The sequence below is a fragment of the Theileria equi genome (assembly GCF_000342415.1).
Source record: "Theileria equi strain WA chromosome 4 map unlocalized gcontig_1105471998858, whole genome shotgun sequence".
In the NCBI taxonomy this organism is placed as follows: domain Eukaryota; phylum Apicomplexa; class Aconoidasida; order Piroplasmida; family Theileriidae; genus Theileria; species Theileria equi.
In genome coordinates this window covers 561-21,329 of record NW_004668224.1, presented here as the reverse complement: position 1 = coordinate 21,329, position 20,769 = coordinate 561, and the positions used below count along the sequence as shown (strand labels likewise).

Below are 20,769 nucleotides of genomic sequence, written 5' to 3'. Positions count from 1 at the left end.
GCAGTCTTGTCTCCCCTGTAGACTTTACCGTTGTTCTGGTCCATTTACTTGACACTAGGTGTAGAGTCTCGAGATCCAAGAGGAAGACATTATGGGCTCCACAGTAACCCTCTGGTGGATCTACAAAATTATAAAGACACCTGTGTCAGTACAGCAGTTCCCTGCGGATTTAAACTGTAGAGACCAATTAAGAAAGAGGCATAAACCGGAGGAGAGTGGCTCTATTTTGTAATTACCAGAAACCCTTAAAGCACGCGACATATCGGGGATTAGAAGATATGTATAACCTTAAATGTGGAAAATTGCCTACAAGGGGAGTAAAGAGCAGATTCGTTTCTCTTGTAAAAACAAACAGAGAAAATACCGGAAGCTCGTGGAGGTCATGGGAGCAAACACTTTGCCTCTATTTATGACAACCAGATTGGTAATACATGCCCTTTAATACGTACCTATTGGTGCCCTAAAACTCTTAGAAACGGCCTGTAATAATGAAGTACCAAATTGAATATAATCTCATGATTATGCTCAGTCCAGGTGATCCATTATGCAGGTCAGTAGGGGCGGTTATTCATGGGATGTACACCGCTAAAACCAAACATGCAGGGGTAACTTGCAAAGCTTTAAAAACTCTAACGAAAATATCAGTCGACTGGGTCCCTTGAATAATGTCTAGATGGGTCTCTGAAACTCTCCAGGGATGACTAGACAGAGGAGAATGTAGAGGAATTGGAGAAGAAACAAGATGGTAGACAGGCTTGTATTGGTACCAAAGAGTAAATAAACGCCAAAACCTTTAGAGAAGAAAAGAGAATAATTTTCTTCGCTGAAGAAGAATTTTCCTCGCTACCATGGGGCATAGAATCCGTTCTTCCTAGCCCAGGAATAGGATCACTCCCATCTTGTATTCTCTTGGAAAACGTGACAAAGTTTGGTTTGTATGGATTATAGAGATTGTATTGACTACCATCCCTCATGTCTAGTACTGTTAACTATGCATTGCTACATACTTTGTCTAGAACGTTTTACAAGATGAGAATCAGGAGCCGTTAAATGAGTGTCTTAAGGCACCAGCACTTGGAAATTATAACTAGTTACAAGTGTCTATGGGATGACTATGTCTAATACCGAGAATGAAGACGCTAAAAAGGCAGCTGCCTTCTTGGCTGGCTTTACTTCTTCTCAGTTGTTCATTCTCATGGTTTCTTCTGGGAGTTATGCGGTGGACAGATTCATGCTTCCTAGGAGTTACGTGGGACTGTATATTAACAGGACCATTATTGCATTCAGGCTGTCTACATTCATTGGATCACTTCTTCTTAATATACCAGTACTTAGCATTGAGGAATTTAAAAAGCGTCTTGACATTGTTTCTACGGTATCCATTTGGTTATATTGTCTATCCTTCCTAGCTCTGCTACTGATATATTACAATGGAGGGAAAAAGGGACACATTATGTACTACTACTGTGCGATCATTTTCGCATCGATTGTATACGGTTCAAATAATGTCTGTCTTCCGGCAGTAATAGGGAAGGATATGCCCTTTTACGTAGGTTCTATCCAGTTATCTGCCGTCATGGTTTCCGCTTACCAGTTTTTGTTCACAAAGATTGCAAAGGCATGGATGGTCACAAATATTCCATACAAATTAATTGTCGGACAATTATCACTTGTAGTGTTTGTATCTGGGATATCCGCCATACTATGGTCCATTGCATACGCAGGAACACCGCTTAACGGAGGTAGTAGTAGTTTCTCTGGAATAGGTAAGGCAATATCTCCAATTATGTTGACTACTTTGGGATTTGGAATGCAAAATCTATTTTACCCTGCCATAGCTCCTTACAAATTTATTGGAATGGGTCCTGGTTCTAAGATTTCAATGGCTGTCTTATTCACAAGTACAATACCGGGCCTTACTATCTTCGCTGTGTCTCAGTATAGTAAAGGATGTGGTCCAAACAGTAAATGGGATGAAACACATTGGCATGATGCATGGATGTTTTATGTCTTGGAACTATTTCTTGGACTGTTGTTCTTTCTGTCTTTGCATTATCCAGGGGTCTCAGAATTTTTTGGTATGAAAAGTGGCTGCATGATTGCTGTTTTTACAATATTATATGATTGGTGCGTTCAGACGACTAGGGCTGCTGGAATGGGTGGAGCTGCTATGCAAGAAGGAAGTAGCAATCCAGCTATGGCTACTGTTAATGCTTTTGGATTTTCTTTGGCCATGCTAAGTTTTGCATTCATGGGTAACGGATATCTCACAACGTATAGACAGGCTGAGAAGGATCCAGACAACTGGCCAACAAAGCCTTTTGGCTTCCTGGACAGCCACAAAGGCGCCTATAGAACATGCATGACATCTTATACAAGGGATATCAGGGGTACTATTCTCGGAAAGAAGGAGCATCTATTTATTGTATATGAAAATACTCCACCTGAGGACGATGATCCTTTCTTTGATCTACCATTCATCAAGAAGAAAGAGGAAGCTGAATGCACACCATACCCATTCATGCCTCCTTACTAATTGTAAAATATTCTCTCGTCAGTCCGTGCTAAATATGCACGCCATCTCAACTCATTACGCTTTTATCTATATGTTTTAGACAATGTAGAGATACAGGCTCTATTGTTCCGCAGGTAAACCAACTTTAAAAGACTTTATAAGGGAATCAAGGCCCGCGTAAATATGGTAAAATGTGATAAGACCAGCGTCTACTATATCTATAAATATGTATACCGTTGACTATTTGTTATACAAGCTGTGAACCCTACTTTTAAGGTAGTTGTATGACAAACTCATGTGTTCATTATAAAGTAAACAAAAGAAACGGTTATAATCGCAATGATTATGAACGCAAAAATATAATTTTCTCCAAACATAAACTCTGAAAAATTGTTGATTATATGGATGAGTACATACCTTTTATCTCAAATTTATCTTCCAGTTCCTTTTGGGTTTTTTTACCCTCTTCATCCGCGGAATTCTGATTTGCAGGAACAAGGCCAACGGCCATATAATCTCTATCAAATATCGCAAGATATCTCCTTATGAATGTTGCTCCTAATACAAAAAGTTCTTTTTTTGGTATATCCATATTTACTATTCCAATAAAGCATTTATCTCCATCCCTTATCACATAGTCCGGTCCGCTCAAGTCAAACTTTATGTTACGTTTTAGGATATCCGTAAAGACAAACGAAAGTGTTGGTAGGTCATTGATGTTAGAACAATCTTCATAAACATCAATCTTGTCTAATAATGGTAAAATAATGGATGAAGGACCGGATATTAGACTGCTTCCCGTGTCAATGGCAGCATTGCATTTGCCATTAACAACTTCTTCATCTCCTAACAAAAGGGACGAAAGACCTATTTCCCAATAGTCTGAATATTCCCATAAATTGTATGTGTAGAATATACCTGTAGATACTACTGGAAACCACCAAGGACTGTGACCTGGAATCACATATTTTGGGTCAACACTTCCAAACGAGAGTGATCCTGGTCTGAAAGTTTTATAAATCAATGAACAAATCTTACTGATCCGCGTCTTTTGACATGTAAAATGCGATAATATTGCGTTTTAATAGTTTCTATATAACATTTTAAAAATATTAGTGATTTGTACCTGGTCAATAATTGAGTCAAAAATAGGTGTGGATTCCAACTCTTTATCAGGAAATCCCAGACCAACAAGACCATCAAACGGTAAATCTCCAAATGGATGTTCACTTTCTAGCACAGATAGACCAATCGGCTGATGTTTTATTTCCCTGTTGCATTACTATATCACAATGATTACTCTTACAATGACCCTATCTTGACATTATCAAACCCGAGAGATAAGACTAAATTCACTTTTAGGGTAATAAAGACGACTTACTGCACTCTCCCGTTCCATATCTGATATAAGCGCTTACAATGCCTTTTCCCTTTTTCATTGGTTCAAAAGTCTTTGAATATGATGGGTCAAAGATTCTGTGACCTTGGCAACCATTTGGGCCATTTCTGCACAAGTATCCATTTAAAGAAGTAACACAAACCTCAAACACTTGCTAGATGGTATCCACAACTGACTGGACCCAGTATCAAATACCTATAGTATAGTGTAATGCATGCAATTGTCCTAACCACAACAAAATTCTTTGGAGGCGTCCCAACTTGTATTTCGCCAAAATATTGACTATTTTCGAAATTCAGTAAATATTGCCTTAAATTTATGGATGATTCAGGGACAGTGCGATTTTTATTTTCTTTATTTACATCAATTGATGCATCTATAGGCTCCTTAGAGATCTTTGTTTCACCGTTTCTTGAATCATCAAGTTCATTCTTTTCTTTGATGGCTTTACCATGCTTGCTTGAAAATCGGTGCAGCTGTATGGAATACTCTGGCTTTACAAGTAGTTGCGATGTTAACATTCTAGGATATTCTAGGTATCCATGAAGACCAGTCTTTAGCCCATTATTATCGGAATGTAAGTGGTTTACACTCTTATCAAGGTTAAAACTTAAACAGTTCCCTCCATTGTGTGTATTCGCAACCGCATAGGCATCGATCAAATTGACATGAGAAACTTGTGGATAGCGTTCCTTTGCAATTCCATGACTACTTATAGAGTGTACGGTCTTAATTGTGTAAATGCGATAAAAGAGTACTAGTAGATACAACATCTTTGTGGATAAATCAAAAAACGACGTCACGACTACAAATTCCTACACATTTTAGAGATTCCCCGATTTATGTAGATTACAACAAAATATTAACATTGAAGCGCGAATTTATGAAATTTATATAGATGTCATTGAGACATCCCAGAGAAGAAGGTACTTGTTCACAAATCCAGGCGTACACACCTACACACCCCGGTTATTTATTGATAAAATATGAAAATAAACACAAAAGTTGAATAGGATGTTTAATGTGTGCGATTTTTATACTACAAAAGGTAGTTTTTATTCCCCATAGAATGTCTCTGCGTTTGTTGGCAAAATATTGATTTTAATGGCTTCTTGAACATTTTTAGAGAATAAGATCATATCTTTTAGTAGAATAATGTCATATGATACCATAAGTCCCCAAATTTTTACGATCTAAAACGACATCAAGAATAGAATTCGACAAGGGGCACAAAAAGTTATAGAGATTCCAATTTTCTCCTAAATCCCAAAAATATGCGACATATGATGTACAAAAGGAAAAGGTGAATTGTGGCAGTACATATGAGCTTAGGAATCCACCAGAAAGTCCTCCTGTAATCCACTCGAATATATGGGAAATGCTCTACATTTTTTGGGAACATGCGTTCTATATGCAAAGTTGCAATGCTTTTCTCAAATTCGAGACCAAGAATATGTCTTTTTACCGTTTCTACTCTACACTTTATTCCAGATGGAGGGGTTACGATTATGTCACAAGAGCCTACAATGTTCATATGTTGCCATAAAACGTACCTATTGGAAATTCTATTATGACTTTGTACGATTCTGTATATAAAAGAATCGAATGAGGCAATAAAATCTCCAAGGGGTTGCCCAAAATTGGATGTGAGTACTCTGTGTTGAAAGCAGATTTCCAACCCCCAACTAGTGGATATCTTGGAACCAACTATGGAAAATATGTCAAGTGTATGTATAATAAACTTACATAGGCTACCTTGTATTTATCTCCTACATTTCTGTCCAGGTATGCACTTGAAATATTTCCAATGGTATCATAAAAGTAAAAGTTTTTAGCCCTTTGTGGAAATACGGCCTCAAATGAAAATGAGTGATGTGTATCCACAGTTCCCTTGGCAGAATCTCTTTCGAAAATCTTGGCTAATTTGGCATTATATTCCTGATTATTAATAATTTTTGTCAAAAAGCTTACCCTTGCCTCTGATGCCTCATTTAATACCAAAAATTCTTCATTAACCCTGTAATTCCAAATACCTATACTAACATGCCTTACAGCTTGTGAAATGTATTCTAAACTTGATGGGTAAGGAAACCGAAGTGTAAGAGATTCTCCAAGCGAAAGTGGAAAAACATGATAATATGGACCAGACATGTAAATCTTTTCCTTTATTTCACTAACATTCGCTTTTAAATGCAAAGATACAACTTCTACATCAGACGTGTGGCTTATCGAATAGTAAGTGCGTTGCTCTCCAATTTTGTATCCACTCAATAAATGGGTATTTGTGCTAAAAATAACACGCTGATCATCGTCAAAGGCAATGTTATCCTTCAGAGTACTAAATGGGCGCCCTAATTTGTAGTTTACAACTATCTTAATAAATTCCTGTGGTTCAATTTGCCTATCAAACGTAATGGATACAGCTAAAGGGGCACAAATACATTTCTCATTAAATCTCCATTTCCATGAATTATAAAGTAGCGTATTCCACTGGCATTCTGTGGATGGTCTATTTATACAATTGAGAAATTGCGTAGCATATTTATTCCCTGTATCTTTGTTATAAACTTCCAAGTCACCCATATGAATGGCTTCATGATATGGAAATAGTAGAATAAACTTGCTGGAAGGTTTAGAATCTACATTTTTGACCTCTAAAATCACCTTTACGTTGAGAGGAAGGGTAGTTAACCTGTACTGACGTGCAGATGTCTCTATATACCATTCATTCTCCTTTAGTGCAGTGTATAAAGCACGAGATTCTATGGATATATCATCCTCATGTGATGATTTCTCAGACATCTTGTGTTCTTCATCATATTCCAGACCATAAAACGAGGTAATAGATGCATTTTTATTTATCAGTAGATCTCTATATTCTCTTATATAAAAGGAATCTCTGCAAAAGTAGCCATTATCGTCTTTGCCATAAGGAATATGTTGTTGGTTTTCCCATGTGTATTGGGATTCTGAGTATTTTCCTACCTTACCATCTCTAAACTCTGCTTCTATATGGTAAAAATCCCTGTTTATCCTCTCTATATGTCTAACTTCACATCTCAAAAAGTTATTTGGGTGACAAGTGGCTTCACATCTCCATATCAGTAGATACCAAAGTAGTTTAGCACAGTAATACTGTGCTATTATCATAAAAGTCAAAATTCCTTGCGTCTAAAAAGCTCTTCTCGTGCTACAGAATCTTTGCGCTGCCACACATCTGGACCCTTATTCCCACTCATAAAACGTAAACTATCGCACATTTTATCAACGAAAACAGTTGTGTATTATACATGTACAGTAAATTTGTATTATTGCTATTAATAGTGAATAAATTGTGGACAAATTTCAATGTAGACTCATATATTCTGGGAAAGTCTAACTTTAGACACTTGATTCACCAAAACGGCATAGTAAAGGGTATAAACAATGTTATTCATAGAAATCATCCATCAGAGGCCAGTGGTTCTCGACTTCGTGTCCAGAACAGTGATTCTGTAGACACTTGCCATAAAGGGCAATGTTCAGTAACTTGCAACGCTAATGGAACCATACAAACGAGGGAAAAGTGCATTGCTATGATGCTATGCGGGGGTGTTGGTAATAGGTTCAGTGAATCCATAGATAAAGTCAAGAATGTGACCGTGCCTGAGGGACTTCCAACGTCCAAACAGCTCATATCCATCCACGGAATCCCAGTATTCTTGTATTCTTTGGCCGAGTTTCTAAATAGCTCCCTTGTTGACGAGGTAGTTATTGCTACAAATCAATCGTGGTACAAGTATATCATAGGGCAGATTTATAAACACATTGATTTTATAAATTATATACGGAACCCAAACTATACAAAAAACAGTACATTGGCAAAGGGCTGTAAAAACCCAGTCTGTAAATGTGCAAGAGTATATAGACCTAACATGGAAACATGTGGAGAATCGATAGATTATAGCGTTTATTCTGATCTCGTTTCACTTGTTTACGACGTTGAAAAGGGCTCAATATTTGGATCAAACACAATTGAAAGTGTAGGTTCAAAACAGAAGTTGATCACATTCTGTGAAGCTGGTAGTGAACGGTACTTTTCAGTTTACAATGGGTTAAAGCACATCGAAAACTATACAGAGAATGTGCAACAAAATTTTAACGCTAATCACATTGTATTGATGCATGACGGAGCAAGACCACTTTTAAGATTAATGAACATAAGAGAACTCGTAGAAACTGCGAAGAAGTATGATTGCGCAATTCCCGGATACAAGAGTGTGGACACCCTCAAGAGGATACTTGATAAAGACGGTAGTAGAATTGTGGACTCTACTATAGACAGGTCGAACATTTATAACATCCAAACTCCACAGGCATTCAAATTTGGGGTAATCATGGATTCTTACAAGCGTATACTTGGTAGTGTTGAAGATGAAAAGGAGAGTAACCAAGATTCTTGCGCACCTTCCCTTAGCGACGATGCGAGCTTCATAGAGGAGTGTAAAAGTGGTGATGTACAGCTTGTTAAGGGTAACAAATTCAACATCAAGATCACTACAGCAGACGACGTTGAGCTTTGCAAGATGCTGCTCTGGAAGACATACTTTTCATAACACTCAAATTAATGTTGAAATTGCACACATTTACTCTATCATACAATTTGCATAATCTACCGTCTGGATCCGCTTTATAATTTATCTATTAGATAGCGCGCGCTATCCGTTGATGTCGTGTCTACCCACAGGATGTCGTTGCGTAGAAAATTCTCAGTATGAGTTTATACTATTTGCGCTACTATCTTCTTTAATAAATTTTATGCTAATTGCACATATAAAACCTTTTTACATGTAAAATCTCATATTTTAATGCTAACGAGGCCAATGATTGCTCACGCTCGCCTAGGGCCTATAAATTCTACACATCAATTCAGGAGGAGACGTGAACTAACTGATGATCAAAAAATTGAATTGAAGGAGGCATTTGAGATCTTTGATACCAACCAGTCAGGTAACGTGCTGCCTTTATTTATCATCTACACCCCGCTGTTCTCCATGTAAATCATGAAAATTTAGGACGAATCGATGCCAAAGAGCTTAAAGTTGTTATGAAAGCGTTGGGATTTGATCCAACAAAGGAGGAGGTACGAGACCCCTGATGGAATAATAGTCTTCAGATACGAGGCATTCTCAATATGGTTGATAAGGATGGTTCTGGGACAATCTCCTACGAGGATTACTTTTCAATAATGAGTTCCAAAGTTGTAAGTCTATACACTCCTGTTCTAACCGTCACCACCAGCTGGAACGCGATCCTCTCGAAGAGATAATGAAAGCATACCAACTATTCGCCGATCCGAATACTGGAACGATCAGTTTTCAGGTAAATACACGAAATAGCATCACACTTGCGCAGAGCCTCAAGAGGGTGTCTGAGGAGCTCGGAGAAATTATATCGGATGAGGAGTTACACCAGGTACGATAGATTGGATAATATAAAAATCTCTTAGATGATAGCGGAGGCTGATAAGGATGGAGACGGATTTATAAGCGAAAATGAGTTTATAAGAGTTATGAGGAAGTCCAACTTATTTTAGCACTCGCAGCTAGCTGTACACTTTTATGTATATAGCAGCATTGCTGCTTATCAATAACAAATATTTACACTGTCATAGAATGATTCATGGAGCCTAGTATGAGCCCTATCAGGCTCTGATGCGAGGCTATTTTGGGCCTGAAATTGCACTCATTGTATAGAATTTGATGCCTAATTTACTAGACATGACAAGTAGATGCAAATGTTTCCGCACAGCCATGTGTATGGCCACTAATGTATGTATAGTGATGGGGATGGGAGAATGACTGGTTTGGTATGTGCACTCGATTTTATAGTTTATTTGTTTAGGTTTTAAGTCTGCTCATTTAATATTTTGGTAGACACGCATATAAACTTGCCGTTTTGTGCTTGCCAAGTGTCAATTTGCCCTCATTCGGTGCGTAACTTGACTATGTATAATAAGTATTTAAAATAACAATTCCCGTACTAGAACTGTGCTTCTATAGAATATTTGCTACTCTTTTGAACTTAACTGTGCATAAGTTTACAAGATATCGTTTTAACGCAGGGTTTTGACGTGTATAAAAAAGAGAGCACATGATGTCAGCTTGATTTCTTCGGAAAATAAAACCCACACGTACTGGTGTTTATTGCTTCTGAATAGCAACTTTCTAGTTCTATTTTTAGACATTATAGTGCTGTTGCAGTATGAATGCTGGACACGATTCCTCTGGTCTAGGCGCAAGCCTCAAGGAGGAGGTTGGAAGCTACGACGATGAACAAATTAGCACTCTCGAAATTATTAACAATCTCAATATTCCAATTGAGCTTGGTCCAAATGAGTCATTTGATATACCGACTGACTTAAATAGTCTCATTAAAAAATTCGAGCTTCCATACAGTGGTGATTTGTCGATAGAAGATGGAAATGACTCTAATAGTGATGGATTGGAACAACCAAATGACCTTTCTGACGGGGACTATGTACCACCTGTAAAAGGAGGTCATCAGCAGGATGTTACCATGGACATTTACGGGGGTCTTAACCAAAAACTTTCCATGGAGATTGATAGTGACTATATAAAACCATTGGTAAAATCTAAAAAGAAAAAGAGCAAGGCCCAAGTGGCGAAGCAGCAAAAGGTTCCTGTGGAGGTTCCTATAACTACAATGGTTGAGAATTGGGCTCAATGTGAAAATTGCAAAAAGTGGCGAAGGCTTCCATTTAACGTTGATACAAACAAACTTCCGGACACTTGGGTATGTGCTCTCAATGTCTGGGATCCGATTTTCAACTCTTGCGATGTCCCAGAAGAAAAATATCCAGAAAATACAACCCAGGATCTTCTTCCGGTCGACCCATTGAATCCAGCCGTTCCTCTTGCTCCGGGTATTCACAATACACTTGACCTGCAAGTATCTGGTTTAGTTCTTCCTCAAGCCGTTAAGCAAGATGGGAGTTTGCATATCAAGGACTTGGAAGATGAACCGAGGCTAAAGCGTGGCCAAAGAAATAAGAAAAAGGAGTCCAGAACTGTATCAGAGTCTGGCTACTACACAAGAAATATGAGAACTAGAAATATGGATACAAGATCTAGATCTGTAGGATCATCCAAAAGCTCCTATTCTGGCAGGCATATCAAAACATCTGCTCTTTTGGACTACAGTTATGAAGATACTTCAAGATCACAAAAGCGAGTTTCTAGGCAGGTTTCTGCACCTGTTACAACTGGCCTGACAATTGTAGATGAAGATGCCGAACTTGTAAAGCTCTTGCTTAACAAGGTACCAGAAACGAGCAAGCATCCATTAAAGGATAGATTGGTTTTGTATTCCGTAAATTTGTTTACGTTACTAGCTACAGAGTTGCCACATAGCTCTCTGTTTCTGGATAACCCCAGGTTCTCTAGTGATGGTACTCACGTTGTTCCTCCTCCAATTTCAATAGATGCAACAACAGATGACAATACAGCAAACCAGGATGCTCCTCCTGTGGATATTCCAAGACCACATGCTGATGTATCTGGATATGGGAAAGATGATGGAACAATCACACTTGGATTTGCGTACAAGACGACGTGGCCAAGTATAGACCCAGACACATCCACCATTGATTCAGTTGATGATGTTGATCCCAATTTGGATACATCTAGATCACAACTCTTTGCCATGTTCCCGAAGCTGGCCTCTCAAATTCCGGAACTTCCTCTTTATGCACAGGAAAACGATAAAGAGGACGTTTCACAGGATACACAGGAATTTATGGTTACTAGACGGGGTAAACGTAAGAGATCAAGACATGCCCTGAATAAAAACGTTGATGTTATTGATGATCCAAGGGCAAATGTAATAATGGAACAGGACGATGTGCTAAACGCTGTATACAGTTTTGCGAAGCAACATGAAGAAAATTCAAAACGTTACAGACACTGTGATCCTCTAAAGGTTGCCAGTGGGAATTTACTAAACATTCCAATATACTACCCCAAGACAGCAGAGACCCCTGTAAACAACATTGCGGATCAGTCAGACACACAAGAACAATCCGCAAAAGCTGAGGATACTTATCTACCACTCGAATTGACAAGTACGCCCTCAACTTACTTTGGGTCCAAGAAAAAGGAAGCAGAGCCTTCAAATAACATACAATTGGAGAGAATACGACAAGAACTCATGATGGAACGTGTAAAGAGTACTTATCTCAAAAGAATAAAGACCGCACATCCTGATATAGAATACCCCTCTCCGGATCTCAAGAGGCTATCAAGAAGATTTAAGTCAAGATACGAACAGACAGGTGAAAGTGATCCTGACAACCGCTCTGATTATTCTGGAAGTTTCTCGAAAAGCCCCGATCAGAAATCTGGATCACTCGAATCTCTTGCGTCTATTTACACGCAACACAATTCGCAAGATGATATTGCTGAATTGTCCAGTGATGCATACCTGGACAAGGATTCTTCAAGTTTGGATATCTCTGGACTTTTGTTCCAGTCGATCCCACACGATGCTCTTTCCAGTGCTGAGTTTGATAAGGATGCAATAAAGCTCCTCAGTACTCCAATCGTGTACAATGGTCAAGAACTGGAAGATAGTGCACACTCTAACGAAGTGGACATGAATTTGTTGTCCCTTCCGATTCCAGATCTTGCAAGTGTTTTGAACACTCCACCACCTGTAGTATAGGTGTAAAGTTATTCATTTATTTCTTTATATCCCTAGTTATAGCAAGGGTGTCTAGAAGGTAGGTGTGTGCTGTTGGGTGCCGAGTGTGTATAGACAAATGTGTATCCCCTTTTAGTACGTAAGAGTGTATTCGTAATGAGGCCTCTTGCGATTTTACTAGTTTTTGTGTTTCTGGCTCTTGGAGATGCGCTAACGCTCTCCAATGAGGCCCAATCCACTCGTTGGTTCGGGAAAGACAAAGGAAAGAACCAAAGGAAGAGTAATAGCAACAAGTATAGTAAAAAACAGAAGAAACAGCACGAAAAGAAGAAGCATGATCATCATAACTACCATGAACACGAACATCACGGAGATCACAAGCATGAAGAGAGCGCACATACGAAACATTTGCGACAGATCATCTATGATGATCAGGACCACGAAGATCACAGACAATACCACAGCCATGGCCATGAATATCTTCATGATAAGCTCATGAGAGATCTCAGAGAGGTCGTAGATAGAGATCTTGACTGAATTATACCGGACTAGCTTCCTAACATCGTAACTTGTACCATAACTTTTACATGGCATAGTATGAGCATTTCTGGTCTACACGGTTCTATTTTGCAGATGCGTTGACGTTTCCGCGAACAGAAAGTGATGGCTCAAAGACTTGGGATCTGACTTCCTATCGTCCATAGACATAATAGTATACGCTCAGCTGACCGTTTTTCTACGAAACACATGAATATCATTATCGTGTAGACGGTGTGTTGTGTAAATTTATTGTCGCAAATTTTGCAGACAAAAGGTCACTGCCATTTTAAGTCAAATGTCATTTCCGACAACTACATTGCTTTATGTGGAAATCCGTGAATAGTTTTAGAAATTCTGTATCATTTCGTGCGTGGTTATGATTCTCAGAGTTTTCAAATTGATCCTCGGATGATGTTTTACAGCGGCTGCATGCCACTGGTATAGTGTGTAGTACAAACATTTATCCTCATTATTACTGATAAGCCTACTTTGTAGCCCGTTCCCGCGCCTTTCTCTCCTGTGCTTTGACATCATGCATATCGTAAGCAGTTGCTGAACCGTGGCTTATCTGTTTTAGCTTATTCTGGAAGACCATTTTATCGATCTTCTTCCATGATCCATCAGAATTCTTCTCAAAGCATACACTCTCATCAAAAGTTCCGTCCTTAGTTTCCAAGTGAAGTAGATGGACCTCATCCCTGTTATGGTAATGAGTAGAAGCACACCACTCCTCCTTCTTACCATCCCATAATGTGACATTACCAGAAGTTACCTTTTCTACACGGAACCCCGAATTTGGAACGAAATCTTTGCTTGTTACACCATACGATACTCTCTCAACTATCTGTATTCGAGAAGCATCCGGGTTTGTGAAATCTAGTGTAACCCACTGATCAGCAGCATTGCAGCTGACAGCCAACCAAAATGAACATAGCACTGCGATAAACTTCATTTTTATGCGAGGAATTGCAAAGAATAAACTTCTTAAATACAACATTAATGGGGTGGCTAGAATCTCCCTGTATACTACTGGCAAATATCCACGGGAATGCTTCAAGTCATTTTTATATTGCTCTGCGTTTTGAAAATGTGGAGAATTACTCTCAGATGTGTGAGATGAAAGGTGTCTGCATTTGCATTGGTGTTCTTCCAAACGAAGAATCTCTATCCAAAAGGTATATTTGCAAATTTTTGCATATTCTCTGGGTAAAGTAGAGAACACATCTATTTTATCTTGAATGAATGCGGTTTGTTGTAATTCCTCAAACGTACTAGCACACATTTCGGGAATTAGTCTTCAAAGAGCTACTTTTAGATCATTCCCGTAGTCATTTGTCATTCTTTATTCCCTCTAAGGTATAATAAGTTGGTTTCCAGAATATTCTTGGTCAACACCTTTGTAGGTGTTGTGACTGTATCCAACATAAAGCTCCTTTATTCTTATCATGTGTACCATATATCTGTATACATTGCTTTTGTTTGAATAACTAGAGAAAATGGTCATTACTTCCTGTGGTCGGAGTTGTGGGAGCAGGTAATTCTTGTCTGAATGATTGTGGGATGCTGAAAAAAAAAACATGAGTCAAAGAAATGAATGAAATGACTATAAAATATCTGACATTCCCCTTTCCATAGTGTTACCGTGCATTAGTGATATTTATAGCTTCATTTATGTTCCTTCTTAGACATGCAAGTCTTTGTTAAGTTATGTAATCTAATCTTTCGTTACATAATTGTCTACAACCTATACGGATCCTTCACCCATTCTATTTACCTATTGATTTCATTTAAATAGATTATGAAGGCATGAACAGAGCAGTCCTTGAAATGTTTTATAGATAATGTATAATGTTGTGTTTGTTGGTGAATTAGATTTCACTCAACTCTCACTAGGAATTGGTGGTACATTATAAATACTAGTATGCTAATAGAATTGTCTCAAGAGCTTATATTGGAGGGTCTGATACAATAGAGCAGGAAGACCCAGTAAAAACTAGGCATTCACGTATATTTTGGCAGTAGTTAGACTCTTTAATTCATATTAATGTGATCCTCGATGGCTGATTAGTGTAGGACCAAGTACAAGAAATTATATAAATAAGGCTAAAAATAAGGGAATCCCAGATCTTGCGAAACAGATAAAAATTTGTATGTTATATCGAGAAAACATGATGTTATCAATGGTCTAAAGAGGAAAATTGATCATTTGGTTCTCTATATTGAATGTTTGCTGAGTTCTATCTTCTTCATTTGTATCTTCCACTATTGTACAGGAGATATACATGAACCTAATGGTTATACTATCACTGCACCATGTATAGATAACTTTGATATTCGTATCACGTCAGTATATCAGAGATTAAACTCCCACGATCATCTAGTTCGCAGTCTAAATCGCCATTTATCTACACCTGCGGTATACGGAGCTCATAATCCATTAATTGACATTTGTATAGCCCTACTAGTGTCTCCTTAGTAAATACATCTGCCTACGGATACAAACGCCAATCTTCTAGTTGCAGCTCAGAGGATAACGTCAGCATAAGGCGCGATTCTGATACTAAAACAAGGGGAAAATGTCAAAATGTGAATATATGGCAAAAATATGGGTGATATAACATCTGAAACTTGTTTATAAAGTGCAAGAATAAATGTAGTGGGTATGGGATTCTTCTATAGGTGCCTAACCGTCGTAACTCTTATTTTTCTTGTAAAATATAATGATTGACCCTTATTTTGTATAATGTACAATCCCTGTAGTCTCATATTCATACTTTGTAGAAATGGACAGTCTAGTGAGTAATGTAGTAAAAAAGAAACATAATAAGAAGTCTCCAAAACATAGGAACGCCACTAAAGGCTCTAAAAAAACAAAGAAGGAAGCAGAAAAGCCTGTTGGTCACAATAGCAAGGCATTCACATTTAGCGGAGGTAGAAGGTCTGTACATAGACGCGTTCAGCACGCTAGTGAAGTTTTAGAGAAGCGTTTACACAAACCAAAGATACATAAAGATGCACAGGTTCCACCTCCGCTGGTTGTCGTGGTACAAGGTCCAAAGGGTGTAGGAAAAAGTACCTTGATAACGTCGCTCGTTAAGCAGTTTGCCAAACGCAATATTTCAAGTATAAATGGACCGATTACATTTGTATCATCTAAAAATCGCAGGTTAACGATTGTAGAGTGTGGAAACTCAATGATAGATATGATAGATTGCTCAAAAATTGCGGATATTGCCATCGTAATGATTGATGCAGAATATGGATTTGAAATGGAAACCTTTGAATTCGTGAACATGATGCAAACACATGGATTCCCTAGGATTATTGGCTTGTGTACTCATTTAGACAATTTCAAGGATAATAAGACCTTGCGTAAAACCAAGAAAGTTCTTAAAAAACGTTTCTGGTCTGAAATATACGATGGAGCTAAAATGTTTTATTTTAAGGATCTACAATACGGCAAATATAGAAAGAATGATGTGAACAAGCTATGTAGATATCTGATATCGCAAAAACCTGCAACTATTTCATGGAGACTTTCCCACCCATACTCAATAGGATTACGTTTCGAAGTATTAGATTCCAAATCTGATAAATCTAGCTCAGATGACTCTACAGTAAAATGTATATTCTACGGATATATTTATGGAGGGAAATTAAATACTAATCAAGGAGTCCACATCCCAGGTGCAGGAGACTTTATAATAGAATCTATCACAAATTTCCAAGATCCATGTGAAATAGATACAGAAATTAGGACATTGAAGGATAAAAACAGAAATATTTATGCCCCTTATTCCGATGTTGGCAACTTAATTTTAGATGACGATGCAATGTATATTCAACTTTACAATACCAAAGAACACTTTACTCAGCTACCTAATGAGGATCCATCTAGTGTTTCTGATGCTGTAAAGATGGTAAGAGAATTACAACAACACTCTGAAGTAAATAAATCAAGTGCACCTATTGAAATAATACCAGGGCTGGAAGCTAACGCTGAAGAATTTGCTGTGGAAGATAGTGACACATTCGACAGTGAAGATTCAGATACAGAGTCTGTATCATCGTCTGAAAATTTATCTGAATCATTGGAATCTACACTTTTAGATGATATTAGTAATAGGGTATATCGCGGTGATATGGAAGAAGATTTGCACTTTAAAGACTTTTCTAAAGTACTCAAAGATTCCCTGAAGAAAAATTGGGATGTTGAATCGCTCCAGGAACTCAGAAATGCAAAATTTATCAACCTAAGTGATGAAATTGATGAAAATGAAAATGAACTACCAGATAATGGTGATGAAGATAACGAGAAAATGGATAGACTAAGGGAGATGGAAGAAAAAAAAATGTATAGTGAAACTTTAGAACTAGAAAATCTGGGTAATGTAGGTCAATTCGTAAAAATATGTATAAGTGGAATTCCAAAGTCCTTTATTGAAAACATTGACATGGCTAGTCATCCTATAATTATAGGAGGGCTGCAACAATCTGAAACAGGTTGCGGATTTTTACAACTAAAAATAAAGAGACATAGGTGGCATCCAAAGATACTTAAGACCAACGATCCTCTTTTGTTTTCAGTTGGATGGAGGCGCTTCCAGTCACTCCCAATATATTGTATGGAAGATAGGAACCAAACAAGGACCAAAATGCTAAAATACACACCTGAACATCTACATTGCTTTGCTAATATATATGGACCAATGGCACCACCAAATTTTGGTATACTCGCAATCAGAAACTGGGAAAGAGTTAAGAATTATAGAATATCAGCAAGTGGCGTAATTATAGGAACAAACCAAAACTTTAAAATAGTAAAGAAGCTTAAGCTTCTTGGAGAACCATACAAGATAATGAAGAATACAGCATTCATAAAGAAAATGTTTAATTCAGAACTGGAAGTTATAAAGTGCATTGGGTCAAAGATACAGACAGCATCTGGTATAAGAGGTCAAATTAAAAAGGCTGAAGATAAAAATGGATCATTCAGGGCAACATTTGAAGATAGAATATTAATGTCTGACTTGGTAATATTAAAGTCATATGTCTCTATAGAAACAAAACGATTCTTCAATTTAATGGTGGATCATTCTTTCAGAAGAGTGAAAAATATTTCTGAACTAAAACCCGCAGATGTCAATAGAGATTCTGTTTATGAAAAGAAGGAACTCTTGAGAAGGCCTGCAAGACATTTCAACGAGATTAAAGTTCCAAAGCCTATCATTGAAAAACTTCCATTTTCTGCTAGACCAAAGGTGTTTGAAAAGGCCTCCACAGAAGAAGTTAGAATGGATCCATCAGAACGTGAAAAAACAATTGCAACTATGCTTCAACGTGTACATACTATACGTAAGCATCGCTTGAAAAAACGTTTGGAACTATTAAAGCAACACAAAATTAAAAAGGCTGTTCAAAACGAAAAGGCAGAAGAAATCAGAAAGAGTAAGCTTAGAGAAGTAAAGAAAGAAAAGTATCGCAAACAAGGACTAAAGGAAACAATAAAGAAAAGAGAGTTGTTACTATAGTTAAATTATGTTTTAAAGTCCCAACTGGTATATCATATTAGACAAAATTGTTTCTAACCTCAAGCATTCACTTGAAAGTCCCGTAAATTATAAATATACATATTATATACTCTACATTATTACAGCTTACCTATGTTATAATGGTTCTTTGTCGTTGTTAGTACCTACTCTAGACTCCTACTGGTACATTAGATTCACTGGTAGTCTTGGTACTCTATAGAAGGGAGACTACTGGCTCACCATGGTACCCTTGAATCAGGAGTGTACAGAGGAACAAGAGTAGGTTGTGGGAGTACTCTCAAGACATGTACCCTTATAAGAAAACGAGTAATGTTATACATCAATAGTTAAGGTTAGAGACTCCCTAGTCCTGCCTACTGAGAAGAGAGGAGTATATAGGGGGAGTCTCATTCTGACACGGACCATTAAACTAGAGTCGCGAGTACAGACCATAGTTTCCATGTACCAAATCCTGCAGCACCTGCACCCACTCCAGGTTTAGCAACTTGCAGGGATGCCTTAATGATTTTATCCATACTGTATTTCTTATCTTTCAGTTCATTAATTCTATCTACTTCCTTCCTCAGATCTTCCTCACTAGGCCGAGTGCCTAAGTTAAGAAATGCGTACCATGAGTTTTCCTTAGTTGTACTAGGTCTGCCGTAGTATATATATCTGGTATAATGAATCCCACTTTCAAGTATTTGAACAGCAAGTTCAACCAAGTCAAGTTTATCTTCACTCTCAGTACTAGCATCTTTGTCATAGTAGGCCGTAATGCTAATCAAGGGATAATCAGAACTTATACCTTTTAGAACCTTGCTCTTATGTTTGACTTCGGTAAGCATAAATAGTTGGCCATTCAGAGAGTGCTCAAGTATAGAATAGATATCCCCAGTAATGGCTTCAACAGTTATGGATATACCTGTAATACTATCGGAATATTTATCTATCTTAGATAAATCCGGGGTAAGTTTAGGGTAATATTCCTTAAGGTCTAGGAGCTCTTTGATTTTATTCCTATAGTGACTAGTATCTCTAGGATCAGGTATCAAATTCGGGGATACTTCACTCCAAGTGTTGCCATCACTAGCATTTCTTCTGAACCATCTTTCTGGTCTTTGTTGGTAGGCAATGAGAAGAGGCTTACCAGTAAACTGTCTCCAGTAGACAGATATAAACTGGGCACCTTTAACAGGTGGGAGTCCAACTTGATAATTATCTTTGTCCTTGAATCCAGAGACTGAGATTGAGGACGAAGAACCAGGATGTCCAATAGTGTGTGAGTAGTAGTGATAATGGTCATGATCAGGTGGATCAAGATAGCTTACCGTAATTCTCTGATTACAAACTGGACAGTAGTAACCAATACCATACGAGGTAGTTCCGCGAAGCTTGTACGAGATATTTACAGTATGGACTCCATTCTTGCAGTTCTGCCTGTCAAGCCTATCCTTTAAATTACTATTATTTATACCCCCTTGTTTAGTCCAATAGTTTGGGTTCTCAGGAGTGGACGTATAGTATTCTTCATCAATACCAAGTTTAACAAGTTGAAGTAGAAGGGGTTTATCATATTTATCATCCCCTGACCAGTAGTAGACTGCCACCTCTGTGACATTGGAATATCCAGAAGGGTTAGGAAGCACATTCTGAGGAGTGTCTCCCTTCTTAATCCCTTTAATCTTTACAACTTGGTCTTCTGGTCTGTGCTCTAGTTTCTTGTATCCAGGAAGATTAAGAGTGTGCTCAACAGTGAGTGTAAGGGGTATATTGTCATTTCCATCCTCATAATAGTATTTATTGTCGCCATCCGGTTCTACTCGTCCTCCACTTCCAGGATGTCTTCCAAGGTCAATGTCAACACTTTTAGTCATACTGAATCCTCATCCCACTCCACCTCTCAACTGATATGAAGATGATCAGTATGGATGAGTAATGAGTAGTGCACAAGGATGACTATTGACAATAAACAATACGCAATAGGTATGACAGAAGGCTAACAAAAGGTCTACTGAATGGGTAGAAGAAGATCATGCAAGTGGACCCTATGTATGTATATTAAGAATAAGGACGATGATGGG

The 20,769-nt window shown here is 37.9% G+C and overlaps 10 protein-coding genes across 10 annotated transcripts; 6 read left to right on the top strand and 4 right to left on the bottom strand.

Moving 5' to 3' along the window:
• Positions 1–1,108: 1,108 nt before the first annotated feature.
• On the top strand, positions 1,109–2,536 carry BEWA_016550 (conserved hypothetical protein; the record flags this gene model as incomplete). Its single annotated transcript, XM_004831372.1, has 1 exon — positions 1,109–2,536. The coding sequence occupies one exon, from the start codon at positions 1,109–1,111 to the stop codon at positions 2,534–2,536; it is 1,428 nt and encodes a 475-aa protein (XP_004831429.1).
• Positions 2,537–2,912: 376 nt separating this feature from the next.
• BEWA_016540 (cathepsin E, putative) lies at positions 2,913–4,687 on the bottom strand (the record flags this gene model as incomplete). Its single annotated transcript, XM_004831371.1, has 8 exons — positions 2,913–3,397; positions 3,434–3,519; positions 3,554–3,606; positions 3,642–3,786; positions 3,822–3,861; positions 3,897–4,021; positions 4,057–4,109; positions 4,145–4,687. 8 exons carry the CDS (start codon positions 4,685–4,687, stop codon positions 2,913–2,915), a joined length of 1,530 nt encoding a protein of 509 aa, XP_004831428.1.
• A 464-nt stretch (positions 4,688–5,151) lies between these two features.
• Positions 5,152–7,064, bottom strand: BEWA_016530 (conserved hypothetical protein; the record flags this gene model as incomplete). The annotated part of the gene is made up of 4 exons (XM_004831370.1): positions 5,152–5,435; positions 5,468–5,621; positions 5,661–5,852; positions 5,886–7,064. The coding sequence occupies 4 exons, from the start codon at positions 7,062–7,064 to the stop codon at positions 5,152–5,154; spliced, it is 1,809 nt and encodes a 602-aa protein (XP_004831427.1).
• A 140-nt stretch (positions 7,065–7,204) lies between these two features.
• BEWA_016520 (2-C-methyl-D-erythritol 4-phosphate cytidylyltransferase, putative) lies at positions 7,205–8,509 on the top strand (the record flags this gene model as incomplete). Its single annotated transcript, XM_004831369.1, has 1 exon — positions 7,205–8,509. The coding sequence occupies one exon, from the start codon at positions 7,205–7,207 to the stop codon at positions 8,507–8,509; it is 1,305 nt and encodes a 434-aa protein (XP_004831426.1).
• Positions 8,510–8,664: 155 nt separating this feature from the next.
• BEWA_016510 (centrin, putative) lies at positions 8,665–9,559 on the top strand. The gene is made up of 6 exons (XM_004831368.1): positions 8,665–8,903; positions 8,969–9,036; positions 9,070–9,156; positions 9,195–9,275; positions 9,309–9,368; positions 9,403–9,559. Exons 1-6 carry the CDS (start codon positions 8,762–8,764, stop codon positions 9,487–9,489), a joined length of 525 nt encoding a protein of 174 aa, XP_004831425.1. The 5' UTR covers positions 8,665–8,761; the 3' UTR covers positions 9,490–9,559.
• A 221-nt stretch (positions 9,560–9,780) lies between these two features.
• Positions 9,781–12,635, top strand: BEWA_016500 (hypothetical protein; the record flags this gene model as incomplete). The annotated part of the gene is made up of 1 exon (XM_004831367.1): positions 9,781–12,635. The coding sequence occupies exon 1, from the start codon at positions 10,158–10,160 to the stop codon at positions 12,633–12,635; it is 2,478 nt and encodes an 825-aa protein (XP_004831424.1). The 5' UTR covers positions 9,781–10,157.
• Positions 12,636–12,770: 135 nt separating this feature from the next.
• Positions 12,771–13,151, top strand: BEWA_016490 (signal peptide containing protein; the record flags this gene model as incomplete). Its single annotated transcript, XM_004831366.1, has 1 exon — positions 12,771–13,151. One exon carries the CDS (start codon positions 12,771–12,773, stop codon positions 13,149–13,151), a length of 381 nt encoding a protein of 126 aa, XP_004831423.1.
• A 232-nt stretch (positions 13,152–13,383) lies between these two features.
• Positions 13,384–14,140, bottom strand: BEWA_016480 (signal peptide containing protein). The gene has a single exon (XM_004831365.1). It carries the CDS (start codon positions 14,104–14,106, stop codon positions 13,639–13,641), a length of 468 nt encoding a protein of 155 aa, XP_004831422.1. The 5' UTR covers positions 14,107–14,140; the 3' UTR covers positions 13,384–13,638.
• A 1,797-nt stretch (positions 14,141–15,937) lies between these two features.
• BEWA_016470 (conserved hypothetical protein) lies at positions 15,938–18,685 on the top strand (the record flags this gene model as incomplete). Its single annotated transcript, XM_004831364.1, has 1 exon — positions 15,938–18,685. One exon carries the CDS (start codon positions 15,938–15,940, stop codon positions 18,683–18,685), a length of 2,748 nt encoding a protein of 915 aa, XP_004831421.1.
• Positions 18,686–19,110: 425 nt separating this feature from the next.
• On the bottom strand, positions 19,111–20,562 carry BEWA_016460 (hypothetical protein; the record flags this gene model as incomplete). Its single annotated transcript, XM_004831363.1, has 1 exon — positions 19,111–20,562. One exon carries the CDS (start codon positions 20,560–20,562, stop codon positions 19,111–19,113), a length of 1,452 nt encoding a protein of 483 aa, XP_004831420.1.
• Between the last annotated feature and the right edge of the window lie 207 nt (positions 20,563–20,769).

Coding starts and splice junctions, on each gene's coding strand:
- BEWA_016480 (XM_004831365.1), bottom strand. CDS start 14,106: ATGAAGTTTATCGCAGTGCTATGTTCATTTTGGTTGGCTGTCAGCTGC.
- BEWA_016510 (XM_004831368.1), top strand. CDS start 8,762: ATGCTAACGAGGCCAATGATTGCTCACGCTCGCCTAGGGCCTATAAAT. Junction 9,276..9,308: donor CTGGAACGATCAGTTTTCAG/GTAAATACACGA, acceptor ACACTTGCGCAG/AGCCTCAAGAGGGTGTCTGA. Junction 9,369..9,402: donor CGGATGAGGAGTTACACCAG/GTACGATAGATT, acceptor AAAATCTCTTAG/ATGATAGCGGAGGCTGATAA.